Here is a 16,503-nt window from a genome sequence, read left to right as displayed (position 1 = left end):
TGCCATCCACCATTTGATAAAAGTGCCGTTTAATAAGTATTTGCCGTTATACAATTGAGTTTTTGTTCATTTATTTTACATTTTGCATAGGAAATAGGCAGAGAATCTCTCTCTCGGAATCAACAATCAAAAGAAAGGTAATGTTATTGGTTTCCTGATTGTAATCCGTCAGATCTGGTATTGTAATTGGCTCAATGACACATAACTCAGTCACAGTGCTTTATTATTGTTTTTGTTCATGTACCACAGTGTCATCATAAAACACTTTATGATCCACTTCTTGGAGTAATGAAATAATGTGAAAAATATAGTCAACTTCAAATCACATTTACAGACAAAATAAAGATATTTGGTTTTCACCAAAAAGTGTAACATTTTCTTCTCTGTAATTCCTTTAAATCGTTCGTTAAATATTGTAACGTCAAGATTCGGGCAATCTTTAAAGCTGGGGTTGGCAAAAACGAAAAAAAAACGAATAGCTTTTAAAAGTAAATGTACTACGCAACTTAGATCAGTTACAATATTATATGCTCAAGAAATAAAACAAATTAATGTTTAGCACAAACTGGTCACATGGAAGTATTCGTTTATAGGTGTGCTTAGATAAAGGATAGCTTATCACATTATATATTTATGTATTTTAAATGAAAAAATGAACAATCGCTTTGTTACAGTTCTAGATCAGTAGAACAGCGTCACGTTGCATTCAAGTAAAATATCCTTAACAAGATTTGGAGCTCATACGAGGACACTGTTTCTAGTTTACTTTACAGATTGGTTTAGTAGCTAAATGAAACTACAAACTATCATGCAGGAATTTTGTCGTTTGGAGTTATTATAGACGTACCTCATATCATGATGAGTATGTAGTAACGTAATGGTATATCCAGGAGTTTTTTATGGAGGGGGCTACGGAGGACATAAGCCATCTACGGAAAATGGGGAAATGAAGTACAGATGAAGGTGGTAAGATTCTGAGTTCCTGACTGATTTAGGTAGCTGCTGCAAGAAACTGTTGGGAACGGACAAAGGCGAGTGACTGGTTTTAGTAAAGGAGGCGGTGTGGTCCAGGGTTGTTGAAGCATACTCCCGGGGTGAAGGGGATCTCACTGTATGTGTAAACCCTTTGCTACACCTCCGGCAACTTTAGTTTTACTCAATATTTGGGTAAAATAATATCCCAATAGTTTACGATAAGAGATGCAAACCAGCTGGGAAAAACTACAAAATTTTTCAAATGATGTCATGTTTCCCCATATAATTGAGGAATATTGTACCAACTGAGTACACATCATATCTCATAGGCTACTATGTGTTCTGTTGCGCCGGTGATATGTGATGTTTCCCCGGGTGTACTCAACCGGATCGGCTCATGAACCGAATCGAGGCCAATACATACATGTCATTGAACGTTTGCTTCCCAATATGTGACTTCATATTTCCTTTCCTCTTCAATTATGTGATATACATATCACATCTTTAATTTCTTATTCACGGTTTGTCAGTAAGTGAGTCATCCTACCGACCAGGATGGATTGGTTTGAAACCGCTGACAACCTTTGAGATAAGTTACGCTACATAGAGTGTAGAAAAAAAAATTGGAGAAAAATATTTAAAAGTGGGCTTTTGAAATGATTCTGGTGAGAGACTTATGTAACTTCATTTTTCTGTTCTTTCTTTTAGTACATCAATTTGTGACGATGAAGAAGAGTCAACGGAAACAGACTTATCATTCATACGCAAAGCTATCGAAAAATTGGAAGGCAAGAGAAAGGTATTAACAGGAAATTCTCTTTAAATATGAACCAAATATGAAATAATGTATATTAACTTGCTACTCAATTGGTAAAGCAACCATGCCTGAGGATGTATTATTTGCTTTATGACACTACTAAATGTTTGACTTTCGAATAAACACATATAGACAAACTTAACCCTAACTTTGGACACATGAAATTCCCCCAACGCAGCCCAACACCCCCCCCCGCACCCCCTTGCTTGTTTTGCACTTTAGGAGTATCCAAACTGATGGCTGAGATTGTGGAACATTCATCCTGAATATTACGTTAATGTTGAGTATTTGGAACTTGCATTAACGTCCGGTATGTTTGATATGCAGAGTCAGGGTATCTTAAAGTGACAGGATCAGACCATGTTTATATTCTCCAAACACGCTTTATTACCATGGATTTATACATGTTGCTAATTAACTATCCGTCATTACAAGCATCATGTCAGTAAAGGTTACATTATACCATATCACCCAATCAGATCCAATGATTAAAATAACGGGTGAAAAGGGAGTATAGAATACAATTCAACGTGTACTCATAGACATGATCCATATCTCAACACAATACATATATACAATGTGTAACAAAAATAAAATGAAGTGCACCTCGACAACTGTTTAGGGGGAAATCCCTCTGGCGTGCCTTGTTCGATCATCCGTCCAGTTTTCAAACGGGCTAGACAATGAAGGATCTCTCAGCTCAACACAAACATCTTATAATATACAGTCGATCACCACAATCAGCACAAAACAAGTGAGTAACTACTAAAGAAAATTAGATTTTTTTAACTGGTGAAAGCTTGCTCGCAAAATATAATACATAACCAGATAGCAAAACTGAACTGTGGTTTCGATGATGCTACATGACTAATCTTATATGGATGTGACACACTAGACATATTATACTTTACCAAAATGACAGATAATCGTGTATTGTGGATATGTATTCTGCAGATCAACTCTAGAGGGGTCCTGTGTCATTAACCTATGAATTTAATATCGCGAACCTCGAATAAGGCGGTTAGACTACAACTTGTTAAAGTTTGTTTATTAGGCTATATGTAATTCAATACTCTTATATCTAAACTTCAGATGGGAATGTCCCTTGTTAATTGTTAGTAGTTTATACGTAATTGGGCCCCTAGTACTATACTGTAATGTGTAGGGGTTGCCTGCGCGTAACCAAGCCGTCTTGATATCGATGTTTAATCAACTTTTTCAATTGGTTGAGAAATTAATATATGAACTTAACTTATTTATGAATGCCTTTAAACACATTACGTACTTCGTAAGCTTAAACCGTTCCCGGTAATAAATTGTTATTTCAGATTTTAATTGATACTTTCACTGTATGTTTATAAATGCTCCGTAAATTTTCTGAACAATCTCCGCACATGAAAACTCCCCGTACATAATGCACTTGCAGATATCGAACCATTTAACACAGTTAATTTGCGATGAGATTGGTCATTGATAATAATCTGACTAGGCGACAGTTAATTTCCGTAAATGGCGCCTGTCATTTCCCTAACGTAACTTCATCCAAACCCGAAGTTTTATTTGTCACTAACAGTGGCGGCGGAACCGGGGGGGGGGGGGCTTGGGGAGGCTCAGCCCCCCCAATGAAAAAGTTGAGGGGCAAATGCATGATAAGCCCCCCAATATTTACCAAGGCTCCAAAACGTGCATCTGCCCATTTTTCAATGCGTACTTGTCCATCTGTCCGATGCACACGTTTACTATATAGGTGTAATAATTTTAGTAAATGCTGGGGGGACCCTCGGCCCGTCCCTGGCTATAGACCACATTGTCACCTCAACCGCGTCTTCACGCCGCGTGAAAAGTGGAAGCAGTGAGTGTGAGTACCGGTAAGCGCAACACAACTTCGTCTTAGGACAATGACTTGCCTCATTTCAGCCAGTTCTCCAACATCCCTTACTCAGTAGCGGAGCGTCCATACAGTCAGGGGGCGGATGCCCCCTCACCCTGACGGACTCAAATGGACTGCTGGCGCCCTTTTCAGCTTTTCACTACTTTTTACTTATTCGCGATTATTGACTATTTTATTGCGCTCTCATCTACCTTTTAACATTTGTAATATTCTGTTGGTGTAATTTTCCGACAAAATGACGACGACACCTATTTATTCTCCGTTTATCTGCAAATTAGCAAGGCTCGGAAAGGGTCATTTCCTGCAATCTATAGAGTATCTTTACTCAAAAATTTTCTGTACGCTCCGCGCCAACCTGTGGTGGCGCTCCGCTTAGATAGTGTCGAAAGCGCCCTACAGACCATTCTTGCCCCCCCCCCCGACCAATACCCCTAGCTCCGCCACTGCCCTTACTACACTCAAAATCGTCTTTGCGAGTACACTACGAGTAATAGCTACACTCTTAAAACACCATCGACTATACAAATTACAATGTTTTTACAGACTTTCTCGTGCAATCTGAGAAATTGCAGGCTTGAGACCCATATTTTAGGGCTAGGTATTCGCAGCATAAAACTCTCGGGAAGTGCCGTTTCCGGCCATCTGGGGGTTTGAAAAAACCCAAAATTTTCTTGTACGCTCCGCGCCAACTGATGGTGGCGCTCCGCTTAGATAGTCTCCACACATTAGCCACCCCCCCCCCAATAATTTTTCCGTTCCGCCGCGCCTGGTCACTAATCTCGACAACTGCGAAAAACGACGGAAAACTTCAACAGTGTAAGCAAATATATACCGTAGGCATTGTCCCTATGATTTACATCGGTATCGCTTACTCCAATAGCAAAGTCTCATGTACAAACAGCACACCTTTGTAATGCAAGGACGTATGCAGTAAGCGACACAATATAGCTATAGGCATTTTGTTCAAGACTTCTTAATTCGGAATCTACGGATGCCATAAGCTAATTACGGTAAATACGGTACATTATCAGACAGTGTTTCCACACGTTGGCGTCTGACGAAATGTATCTTTAACTGAACGTGGCATAATTATAAACTGAATATGAGGTTGGTCTAAGCTTTCCTTCTTGAGATATCGTGTTCACACTGGTTACACATTTTGACCCCTAGTGAACCCAAGTAAACTTTGACCTCCACAAAAAACAATAGGCTCCTTTTTCCTTAATATTGTACTCATGCACACGAAATAAAAGAAAGGTCCAAGCTTCCTCTCTCGAGATACCGTGTTTACAAGCAAGGCGTCACACACACGCACGCTCTCATCGGCCAGCGTGACTGCATAGGTTACGATTACATCGAAACTAAAAACTGATAGCCGACGTCGATTTATGATGCACAAACTTCTCTCTCACTGTGAGCTGTAGGCTTTTGTTTGGTCACAATCTTGCAGATCAAGACCCAATAAAATATTACTTGAGATATCAAGTGGCGTATCATATTAGGTAGCAAAGAAGGTTCCGACATTTCTGTCACATTCTGCCACAGTGTTTGATTGTCTGACATTTCGTCATTTTGCATTCCATTTGGCTGACATTTCGTGAGTGATTTGTTGTACACGCATTTTTTGGCAGGTCATTGGAGGTCACGAGAGTTCATTTCTGAGCACGTGAAAAATATGACTCCTCCTAGAGCGTTTGTCCAAATCTGCTGAAATATTGTCGATAGAACGTTTGAATGGTGATGAACCAAAGTTCATTGGTCCGTTGTATACCGTTGAAGCTTAAACACGTACTTTTTCGGAGCTCTTGCAATTCGTTCATTTTTGGGATTTCTGGGATCGTCTTTTTTTCGTCAAAACACTTTGTGATTCGTTTAGTTGTTTATTTGGAGTTATTGTTTGTCTGTTCCTGTTATTCTGCATGTTTTTTTGTTCAATCTGTGCTATTTTTTGTCTTGTGTCAGTGCTGTCCGTGGTTTAAGGTCTGTAGCGTCAGTGTATCCTATCGTTAAGTGTATAGTCTATGTTGAGCCTAAACTGCTAATCGTGAGTATCGTTTTTCCGTGTTCGCGGGTTTTTCTGTGCATTAGTGTATTCGTTATTATGTCTGTTCCTGTCATTCTGCATGTTTTTGTGTTCAATCTGTGCTGTTTTTCGTCTTCTTTCAGTGCTGTCCGTTGTTTTAGGTCTGTAACGTCAGTGTATCCTATCGTTCAGTATATAGTCTCTGTTTAGCCTATGCTGCTAATCGTGAGTATCGATATTCTGTGTTCGAGGGTATTCTGTGCCTCAGTGTATTCGTTATTTATTGTCTGTAACTTTCATTCTGCATGTTTTTGTTTTCAATCTGAGCTGTTTTTGTCTTGTTTCAGTTCTGTCCGTGGATTTAGGTCTGTAGCGTCAGTGTATCCTATCGTTCAGTGTATAGTCTCTGTTTAGCCTAAGCTGCTCATCGTGAGTATCGATTTTCTGTGTTCGCTGGTTTTTCTTTGATTTAGTATTTTCGTTATTGCTGTGCCTGATCGTTTAGTCTGCTGTGATACGTATAATATGTGGATCGAGTTTGAGATTTCTGGCTTGGAATGTGATTTTAAATCATCGTCTAAGTGAAGCTATTGTGTTTGTTTGCGATAAGTGTGTGAAACTTAAGGAATTAGAGGAGCTACTGAATAGCTGTAGTTGTGTATGGACGGAAGTCGGGAATAGTAGGGCTGTGAGTAGTGCAGTTGCTGATAGGGATTGTTGCGAGGTTGTTCCAACTTGTAATGGATTTGAAGTGTCACCTGTGGAGGAGTTGCGTGATGTTGATGATGGGAATGAAGTCTCTCAGGAGGGAAATAGTGAGTGGCTAGTAGTGGACGAAGTGCGTGGTGATTGTGATGTGATAGAAGATGGTAGTGTGGTTGTAAACAGCGGTCAGTGGGGACAGGAGAAGTCGAAAGGAAGAATGGTATTGTGTGGGGATTCACTAGTACGGTATGTAGACCGAGAGTTCTGCAGGGCGGATAAGCAAAAAGGGTCAGGGTATGTTTGTCAGGTGCTAAAATCTAGGATGTCAGTAAAAGGGTTAACAAAATCGTGTCAGATGAGGCGGTGGTTCTGGTCCAGGTAGGCACCAATAATGTACAGAAGGAGTCACAAAACATTATTCAGTCTAGGTAACACGAGTTGATGTGTCGACTAGCATCAACTCGGGCTAAAGTTGTCATATGTAGTTTGTTGCCAAGATTTGACAACAAGGTTCTGTCAGATAAGATTGTTACTTTGAATGGTTTATTGTATAGTATGTGTGCCGACTTCTGCTTCACATTTGTTGACATGTGGTCTTCTTTCCAGGGTAGAAGGGATTTGTTCGCCAGGGATGGTTTGCACTTAGCTAATACTGGGGCCTCGTTGTTTGGTAGGATGGTGAATTACTCTGTTGAACAGCTATGTTTAAACTAACTTGGGGGGCGATGAGGTCAGGAATAATTTTGGATAAAGATTATGTTCCTAGTGGAGGCGATTATAGGCGTTTTGAAAGCAAGAAAAGTGATAGTCATAGTTCTAACTTTAGGAGGCATTCTAAGGTACATAGTTTCAGGGATAAGCTGAAGATTGTCTTTACCAATGCTAGAAGTATTCGTAAAAATTTTGCTGAATTTACTGTGCTTCTTGAGGATCTGAAACCGGATGTGTTTGGTATCACCGAATCTTGGTTAAGGGAGGACATTGATAGTGCTGAGGTTTCTTACCCTGGGTATGTTGTGTATCGTCAGGACAGAAGGGATACTCATAATGGGGTTGTTGGGGGAGTTTTACTGTATGTTAGGGATGACATTGTAAGTGTTGAGAAATCTCAGTTGCAAGGGCTTTTGTTAATTCTGTCTGGTGCGAGTTGTCCACAAACAGCTCCAAGAGGTCCAGGGACGTTATCACTATGGGTGTTGTTTACCGCTCTCCTAACAGCAGCGGTGATAATGATGTCGTGCTGTTTGATTCAATTAGAAAGGCTGCTAAGGAGATGTTGTTATAATGGGCGACTTTAATTTTCCTGACATTAATTGGATAGATGGTTCTAGTAGTAGGAAGGGTAGTAATTTTCTAGATGTTGTGCAAGATTGCTTTTTACATCAACATGTTACTTTCCCTACTAGGGGGGATAACATCCTGGATCTTGTTTTCAGTTCTAATCCAAGCAATGTTGTTGATTTGACGGGTCTAGGAAAGCTAGGAACTAGTGATCATGATATACTACCTTTTGATGTTGTTTGCAAAGTCGTAAATTCTGTTAGCAATGAAAAAGTCCCTGATTTTTCGAGATCAGATACAGAGGCAATTGAAACTTTACTAAAGGGTACAGATTGGGTTAATTTGTTTAGAGATATGAGTGCTTCTCAGTCTTGGATTTGTTTTGCTGATAAATTAAAGGTCATTACGGAAAATCATGTTCCGTGGAAGAATCGTCGTCAAAAAAGCTGTATGCCTCACTGGATGAATAAGAAAGTTAGATGTGCAAATAGGCAAAAACGTAGAATGTGGAAGTTGTTTATGAGGACTAAATCTGAATCTCTTTTGGCCAAGTTTAAAATTCATCAGCTGAAGGTAGAATGCTTAGTCTCTGATGCAAAATTGAATTTCGAAAAGGCATTGCCCTAAAAATTAAGGATAACCGAAAGGCCTTCTTTTCTTATGTCAGGTCAAAGCAGAACGTTAAAGATGCAATTGTTTCTCTTAGGGCACCACAGGCTGATAATATAGTTACTGATAATCAGGATCTTGCAGATCTTTTTGAACAACTATTTTGTGTCGGTTTTCACAATGGAAGATACGAGTAGTATTCCAGATTTTCAGGGGGGCAGTGATAGGCCTAAACTGGATATGGTCTTATTTTCGGATGAGGTTGTCTTAAAGGAGAAGCTTCGTCTAAATGTTTCTAAAGTTTCTGGACCGGATGCAATCCATCCGTATTTGTTGAAGACTTTTGCACACCATTTCTGCGTTCCACTCTCGTTGGTTTTTAGTAAATTTATGGATGAAGGTTATGTTCCTAGGGACTGGAGATGTGCTAATATTACCCCAAATTTCAAGAAGGGTGATAAGTCTAAGCCCTGTAATTATAGGCCCGTTAGTCTCACTAGTGTAGTTTGTAAGGCCATGGAGTCTATTGTTAAAAGGTCTATGGTCTGTCACTTTAGCAGACAGTCTTTGATCAGAGAGTCTCAACATGGCTTTTGTCAAAAAAGGTCTTGTCTCATTAATATCCTTGAGTTTATGGAAGATGTAACAAGTTCACTAAATAGGCAGAGGTCTGTAGATGTTGTGTTCCTGGATTTCCAGAAGGCCTTTGATAAAGTTCCCCACCAGCGTCTTTTACTTAGGCTGAAGAGCATGAGTGTCATAGGGAATTTACTGTCTTGGATCGGGAATTGGCTTGGTAATAGGGAACAGAGGGTGGTAATTAAAGGCTGTGCTTCTTCTTAGCAGAACGTTACTAGTGGGGTTCCACAAGGGTCTATATTAGGTCCCTTGTTGTTTGTTGTATAAATGACATCGACGGAGATATTTTGTGTAAAGCTAAGAAGTTTGCTGATGACACCAAATTGTATTCTGAGGTCTCTTCCAAAAGCGATTCTGAGAAATTTCAAGCGGATTTGAATAATATTTTTTCCTGGTCACAGGGGTGGCAAATGCTTTTTAATATTGATAAATGTAAGGTAATGCACATTGGTAGTAGTAACCAAAAGTTTACATACAATCTTAATGGTGTGGAGTTACAGGAGGTCTCTGTTGAAAGAGACCTAGGTATCTACATTGACTCAGCTCTGCAACCTTCTAAACATTGTTTTGAAGCTGCTAAAAAAGGTAATAGGGTTTTAGGTATGATCAAGAGGAACTTCAGTTTTCTGAAAGAGGACATCGTAGTTAGGCTTTATAAGCAGTTGGTTAGGCCCCATCTGGAGTATGCTGTGCAGGCTTGGAACCCTTACTTTGCTAAGGATAAGGAAGTACTTGAAAAGGTCCAGAGGAGGGCTACTAGGATGATTAATTCCTTAAAGAGGGTTCCTTATTATAGGCGGTTACAACTGTTGAATCTCACCACACTGGAGCTTAGGAGGTTACGTGGGGAATTGATCCAGGTTTTCAAGATTGTGTATGGTTTCGACAATTTATCCTTTACCGACTTTTTCTTGTTTGCTAACAGTAGTTGTACTAGCGGTCATTGTCTTAAACTCCAAAAGTCGCATAGTAGGATTAATATTCGGCATAACTTTTTTCTAATAGGGTTGTGAATGAGTGGAATGGTTTGCCTGAGAAAGTTGTACTTGCAAGTAGTGTGAATGGGTTTAAGAATGCTTTGGACAAGCACTTTAAGCAATGTAATCGGGTCTGAGTGTCTGTGTCTTCAGTTTTTTCTCTCTCTATAGGGTTCTTGATGGGGACTTAAGTGTCCCTCCTCATCCTTTTTTCTACTAAACTAAACTGAACTAAGTTTATCAGGAAAATACTTTCGTCATGTGAGGGCCTAAAATTTTCAGTTAGAACAAATGTAGGCCACATATCATATGCAAATGGTCAGGATATTTTTTCCAACTTTTTAGTATTCATGACCAGTATGCGTGTTGGTGTGAGTAGCAAAATGTCTTCCATCTTAATTTTCCCGTCATATTGGGGAATAATACCACCCGAGGGAATATATATATATATATATATATATATATATATTAATATTTATTTGTTATTTCAGGCTTAGTATGTAGTTCAATGTCATACACTGTAAAAAGGACTACTTAATTGGCAGACCTTTAATTTGAACTTTTTAATAGCTAATGTGTGGAATACAGCATGTGAGAATGACCTTTAGTTGGAACCGATTCCCATTCCTGCTCTTTAACGTTTCTCTGTGGTGAGTCGATTGTAAAGAAGTTACAGGTCGTTCTATTATTGCTTGGCTGCAACTTTCGTGAGTAATCTTGTGTTAGCACAACTCAAACGTGATCTTCACGACAGTTTAGTAGATTTAGCAGAGAAAAACTTTTGTACGTTTTCGTTCTATACTGATATGAACGAAAACTACAAAGTGCATACACTGTTGGTTCTTGTTTTGCAAATGGCATAGTTTATCCCTAGTAATAAATACAACGATTCATGCATAAAATAATTCATGAGAGTGTTTTCACTTTGAAGGGAATTTCCGGAATACGACAATATCGATATTTTTTCGGGGACTAACAAGGGACGGTTCGTACACATCCTACAATAATTAGGTCTAAAAACCATTGAAGTATTTCCATTGGGGGAAATTATTCTGAAATGTGGAAACACTGATTATTGTCGAGTCCAGCAGATCCAAGGCCGAAGCAAGCGCGAGTGTAAGATAGGCCAGGTTCATGAAACCAAACTCCAAGTTAGAGTAGAGGCTATTCATGTACTCTATGTCGACTTCACAATCTTGATTACCTTCCCTCTACACTATGCTCATCCGCCCTCACACACATCTGCAACACAATATAGCTATATAGTCTCTAGTACATATCTTCAGTGAATATAGGTCAAATTTTTAACTCAAGGACAGTAAAATGTGGGTAAAGCCTGCAAGAACGAGAAATGTTGACGTAGGTTTGCTTGTGTAACTGAGAATTTATATTATAATATTATTTTATCTGTTTTAAAGAGAACTTTAACCGGAATGAGAGGAAGGGTGGATTACTCCGCTAATGGAAGTAGGATAAAGCAGGTTGTTAGGTTGAAGTCTGCAACTTGTTGCCAATATCTTTTTCAATACATTTTGATCACTTTCTTGCATGACACTCTTTAGGTTAATTCAAAGGATCCACCTGAATAATCAAACAATCTTGTTTGTGAATCCTTAGGAAGAAAAGTGTGCAGAGGGCAGGAGAATACTTCTGCTCTCTCTGCCTCCCACCTTCATCATCCTATACTAATTTGCTGGTGCTCCCAAGTTGTTAAAAGCAATGTATGTTTTTCATTCACAGCCTTACACGAAAATATACGTTCAAAACTTGGTAATGTCCTTCAAAGACGAAAAAGAAGGAAGGGTATGTTCTCTCTTTATTGCTAATGCAAGGGATCCATAGCTACATGAAAAATTGTATAAGTACATATCCATATTCAACTCAAACCATTTGGGTCCTCAAGTCCTTAAGTCATATCTCATATGGAATTCTTGGAATAGACATATTAAAAGTCAATTATATAATCTTGAACTAAACCGATACTAATCACCACAGCCAAAATTGCTATGACAGGTTTCTTCAATGACATTTTTATTGGGTGTTTATTCCGTAGGCTTCCTTGAATTTTTGTAAGGATTATAAGACACTAGACAGTTTTAACCTCTTAGCTGCATACTACGGGCCTACACACTAAAATTGGACATATGTATATAAGTATATTGAACATTTTTGTGTAATCACTATCCTACGTATGTGATAATAACACAGACAGAATATGCAAATGATCCTGTCGTGGGACATTTCGGAGCATTTATTCAGATGATTTATGCAGATTTTCATTAAATTACTTGCAACTAATTAGTAGATCGACTCACATCTGAATTTTGGTTTGTGTCGCAAAAACTTGAAAGTTTTGTGTACTATATTACATGAAATTAACTAATATTGTAGGGTAATGTATTTTCTCGCGCATGTATCTTAAAAATATGTTTTTTATAATGAATGACTGTTATAAAATGTAAGCAGAGACAACACATCTCATGTTTGCTGATAGATTTTAAGGGATGATTATAGGCATAATTTTAGCCTTGATATTTCATAGCCCAATCAAAAGATAAATATGAGTGATAGTTATGTTTCCATAGCTGTTTCGGTTCTCAAGATATTCAGCTTTAAAATATTCCAATCCTCAGCAGCCTTTTGCTGAGGACGTTGACTCCTAAGTCCAGATCTAAATATTACTCATTATAACATACTTCTACCAAAACATGTTCTTCTTTCGTATGAACGAAAAAAAAAAATTACCATTGAATGTGATTCAACATCCTTTCACCTCAAACATATATAACGCCTTGTAAAAATGCTCTTCGAGGCCATAACATTTTCATAGTTCTGACATGTTTAAACGGTCAATTTTTAAACATAAACGGGGTAAATAAATGCAACCGATTGACTGGTAGCAATGTTCTTTAAGGTCTTCGACATATAAAAATAATTGTATGCCGAAAGTTATCCTGTAATTCGCACAACTTGTAATTCGCTTCAAGTCATCCTGTAATTCGGAACAGGACAATATTTGGTGTAGGAGAAAGAAACACATTTTCGTGTAATTATACGAAAGTTAGAATGCATTAGGGTATGTCACATCTTGCAAGGTCCTTTCTTATCGCCGAACCAAATTTATAATTGCATAAACGTTTATGTGTTTTCTGAAGTAAAAAGTAAAGTAAACAAGGAATTAACAATAATTTCTCAAAAGATTATGACAAGCTTCCGGCTAGGTAAGTAATTCCTGGTGCGGGTTTGAAGTTATTTTGATCTGTCCATATAGTGTGAAAATGTGTTCTTTACACAGACAATTTCTTACTTATATGGATTGTGTTCAGGCCCACCAACAATTACAAGGGAACTCAAAACCAGTTTATTCAATCTATGTGTCTTTTCTTCAAATGAGAACTTTACGTTATTAATGTTTGGGCCCCAGAAATCAGTGTTCCTTATTGCATTCCTTGTCGGTATTGCCTATAATAATGGTTGCTTGGTACGAATAGCTTTTCAGAACTATGAAAAATGTCTTTCACATGCAGGCTGCTCCTACTTACACCGATAGTGATCAGGATAAAGAACAACTACAGGGAGACCCAGAACCAGTTGAGTGACTTTTATTTGTCTTCTGTTCAAATAAATATTTAATTTTTTGGCGTTTAAGTCCCAGCAATCCAGACATTATTCCTTGTCGGTAGAGCTTACAATAATGGATGCTTGTTACGAGCAGCCTTTGTCGGTATTATAATCAATTTGTGTAACAAACAGCTCTGCAAGACTATGAAATATGCTTTGTTTTCCTCACAGACTACTTCTATCTTAATGCCTGGTGCGGTTTTGAAGTTATTTTAATCTGTCCATATAGTGTGAAAATATGTTCTTTACACAGACAATTTCTAAGTTATATGGATTGTGTTCAGGCCTATCAACAATTGCAAAGAAACTCAAAACCAGTTTCTTCAATCTATGTGTCTTTTCTTCAAATGAGAACTTTACGTTATTAATGTTTGAGCCCCAGAAATCAGTGTTCCTTATTGCATTCCTTGTCGGTATTGCCTATAATAATGGTTGCTTGGTACGAACAGCTTTCAGAACTATGAAAAATGTCTTTCACATGCAGGCTGCTCCTACTTACACCGATAGTGATCAGGATAAAGAACAACTACAGGGAGACTCAGAACCAGTTGAGTGACTTTTATTTGTCTTCTGTTCAAATATCTAATGTATATCTAATGTATATCTAATGTTCATAAACCAGTAGGAGGAGTTCCTCAAGGATCTGTCATGGGCCCTTTATCGTTCACAATGTATACCTCACCTGTAGAGGATATTATTAAGGCCCATGGCATGAGCGGTATGTTATATGCGGACGACACACAAGTCTATGCGATTAAATCTGGATGTGATCATGGAGCCACACTCGCAAAACTTGGAGCGTGTATTTCCGATATAAGGTCGTGGTCTGCTGCAAATGACATGAAATTGAATGACGACAAAACTGAACTAATTCATATATCTTCTAAATTCCGAACTGCTGCTCCAATTCCTTCACTGAAGATTGGAACCACACACGTCGAGCCAGTCAACAATGCCAGGAATCTAGGAGTTACTTTCGACAAAAATCTGGATATGAATCAACATATTAATAACATATGCCGATCTGCTTCTTCTGCTCTTCATAAAATTGGAAAGATTCGCCGCTGCCTGGATCAGCAATCAGCCGAAACACTAGTCCACGCCTTTGTTTCATCCCGTGTTGACAACTGTAACAGTTTGCTATACGGTTTGCCCGATCAGCAGGTGAATAAGCTTCAACGGATACAAAATTCGGCGGCAAGGTTGATAACCCGCACCAAACGGTCTGAACATATCACACCAATCCTACGTGATCTTCACTGGCTTTCTGTGAAACAACGCATCAACTTCAAAATCCTGCTTCTAACTTTTAAATGTATCCATGGACTTGCTCCAGTGTACCTACAAAACCTCATCCAGGACTATACGCCGAGTTGTTGCCTCCGATCCAGTTCGAAATCTTTACTGGTCACTCCTCCTGTATGCACTAAGTCATACGGCTCTCGCTCGTTTCAGTTCTCTTCCGCTGTCCTCTGGAATGACTTATCGATCAAAGTTAAAGAAGCTCAGTCAGTAACCAGTTTCAAATCTCTCTTAAAGACTCACCTGTTCTCCTGTTTGTAGTTCTCCGTCCTTCAGCGCATAGAGACTTAAGCGTGTATTTGCGCTTTATAAGAACTGTGTATTATTATTATTATTAAATAAATATTTAATTTTTTGGCGTTTAAGTCCCAGCAATCCTGACTTTATTCCTTGTCGGTATAGCTTACAATAATGGATGCTTGTTACGAACAGCTTTTGTCAGTATTATAATCAATATTTGTAATAAACAGCTCTGCAAGACTATGAAATATGCTTTGTTTTCCTCACAGACTACTCCTATCTTCATGCCTAGTTATGGGGCCAATCAAGAGGGAGACTCACAACTAGTTGAATGACTTTTATTTATCTTCTGTTCAAATGAATATTTTACATTGATGGTGTTTAATTACCAGCAATCCATGTTCCTTACTTCATTCCTTGTCGGTAAAGCCTATAATCAAAGATGCGTGTATACGAACATAATAATCAACTTTTGTAACGCACAGCTCTGCATACAAGACTATGAATTATGTTTAATCAACGTTATGGAAGATGTTTATAGGTGTTAGAATATCCTATGCACGTACTTAGGTGTCTGGCTGCAGTTGCAATATGTCAACGAGTGTTCTTTGTGTCGAATCTTTTTCAAATGCAATTCAGTTTATTTCTACCCTGCAAGCAGGAGAAATATTACCTTCTTCCAGATTTCTTTCCGAGGCTTACCCAGACATTCCAATTTAGGACATTAAAATTGAGATCTCTCGACGCCTGTACATTCTTTCTCAAACGTTGCAATTGTCATTAGTGTTTCGAAACTGAATAATTCCTACATGTAATATGTTTATATTTGAAAACCATATACACACAGAAAAAGTAGAGGGCAATCCACGCAGCCTACAGATATCATTCCAAAATATAACTATGTGCCCATCATCATGAAAACAAAGTAATTTTAGAAATTGTTCATCTTTCTCCGGCATACCCGTTATTACCGTGAGTACGGTCCAGTTAACTATACTGAATGGTGTACTGGTATGGAAAATTTAAGGTGTAATATATATATACATGCAAGCACCATATACGTATACATCATTAACATTGTGAACCAAGATTAATTAAAAATCAGACCGTATTTTTGTTTACCCCTTTCTCATATTAATTTGCTTCACAGACGTGTGAAAACGTAGAACCGAGTGCAGCAAACGGAAATTCCCAGGATAAGTCACTCCATCTACCCACCATGGTATTCCTTTTCTGCGAGTTAATTTTAAAAGATTACATGTAATTCTACGGAAGAAACGATTTGTTGCATGTAATATATAGACAACCAACATTTCTCGTCAACCGAGGGAGGGGGGGGGTTGGTTGTTGTTGTTACGGTAATAACATATTTTATATAATAATAATTTAATAATAATAATAATAATTATTGTAATAATATTTT

General features: G+C 38.3%; 1 protein-coding gene across 1 annotated transcript in view; it reads left to right on the top strand.

Moving 5' to 3' along the window:
* The window catches only part of LOC139979028 (uncharacterized), a 42,519-nt gene that overhangs the window by 24,326 nt on the left and 1,690 nt on the right, over positions 1-16,503 (top strand). The window contains exons 10-15 of the mRNA XM_071989664.1: positions 91-137; positions 1,684-1,774; positions 11,658-11,720; positions 13,445-13,507; positions 14,023-14,085; positions 16,231-16,302. Coding sequence (XP_071845765.1) covers positions 91-137; positions 1,684-1,774; positions 11,658-11,720; positions 13,445-13,507; positions 14,023-14,085; positions 16,231-16,302 — 399 coding nt within the window. The remainder of the gene's footprint in view (positions 1-90; positions 138-1,683; positions 1,775-11,657; positions 11,721-13,444; positions 13,508-14,022; positions 14,086-16,230; positions 16,303-16,503) is intronic.

This window comes from Apostichopus japonicus, chromosome 13, assembly GCF_037975245.1.
Source record: "Apostichopus japonicus isolate 1M-3 chromosome 13, ASM3797524v1, whole genome shotgun sequence".
NCBI classification, from domain to species: domain Eukaryota; kingdom Metazoa; phylum Echinodermata; class Holothuroidea; order Aspidochirotida; family Stichopodidae; genus Apostichopus; species Apostichopus japonicus.
The sequence above is the reverse complement of the archived record's forward strand: the minus strand, read 5'-3'. Positions and strand labels throughout refer to the sequence as shown.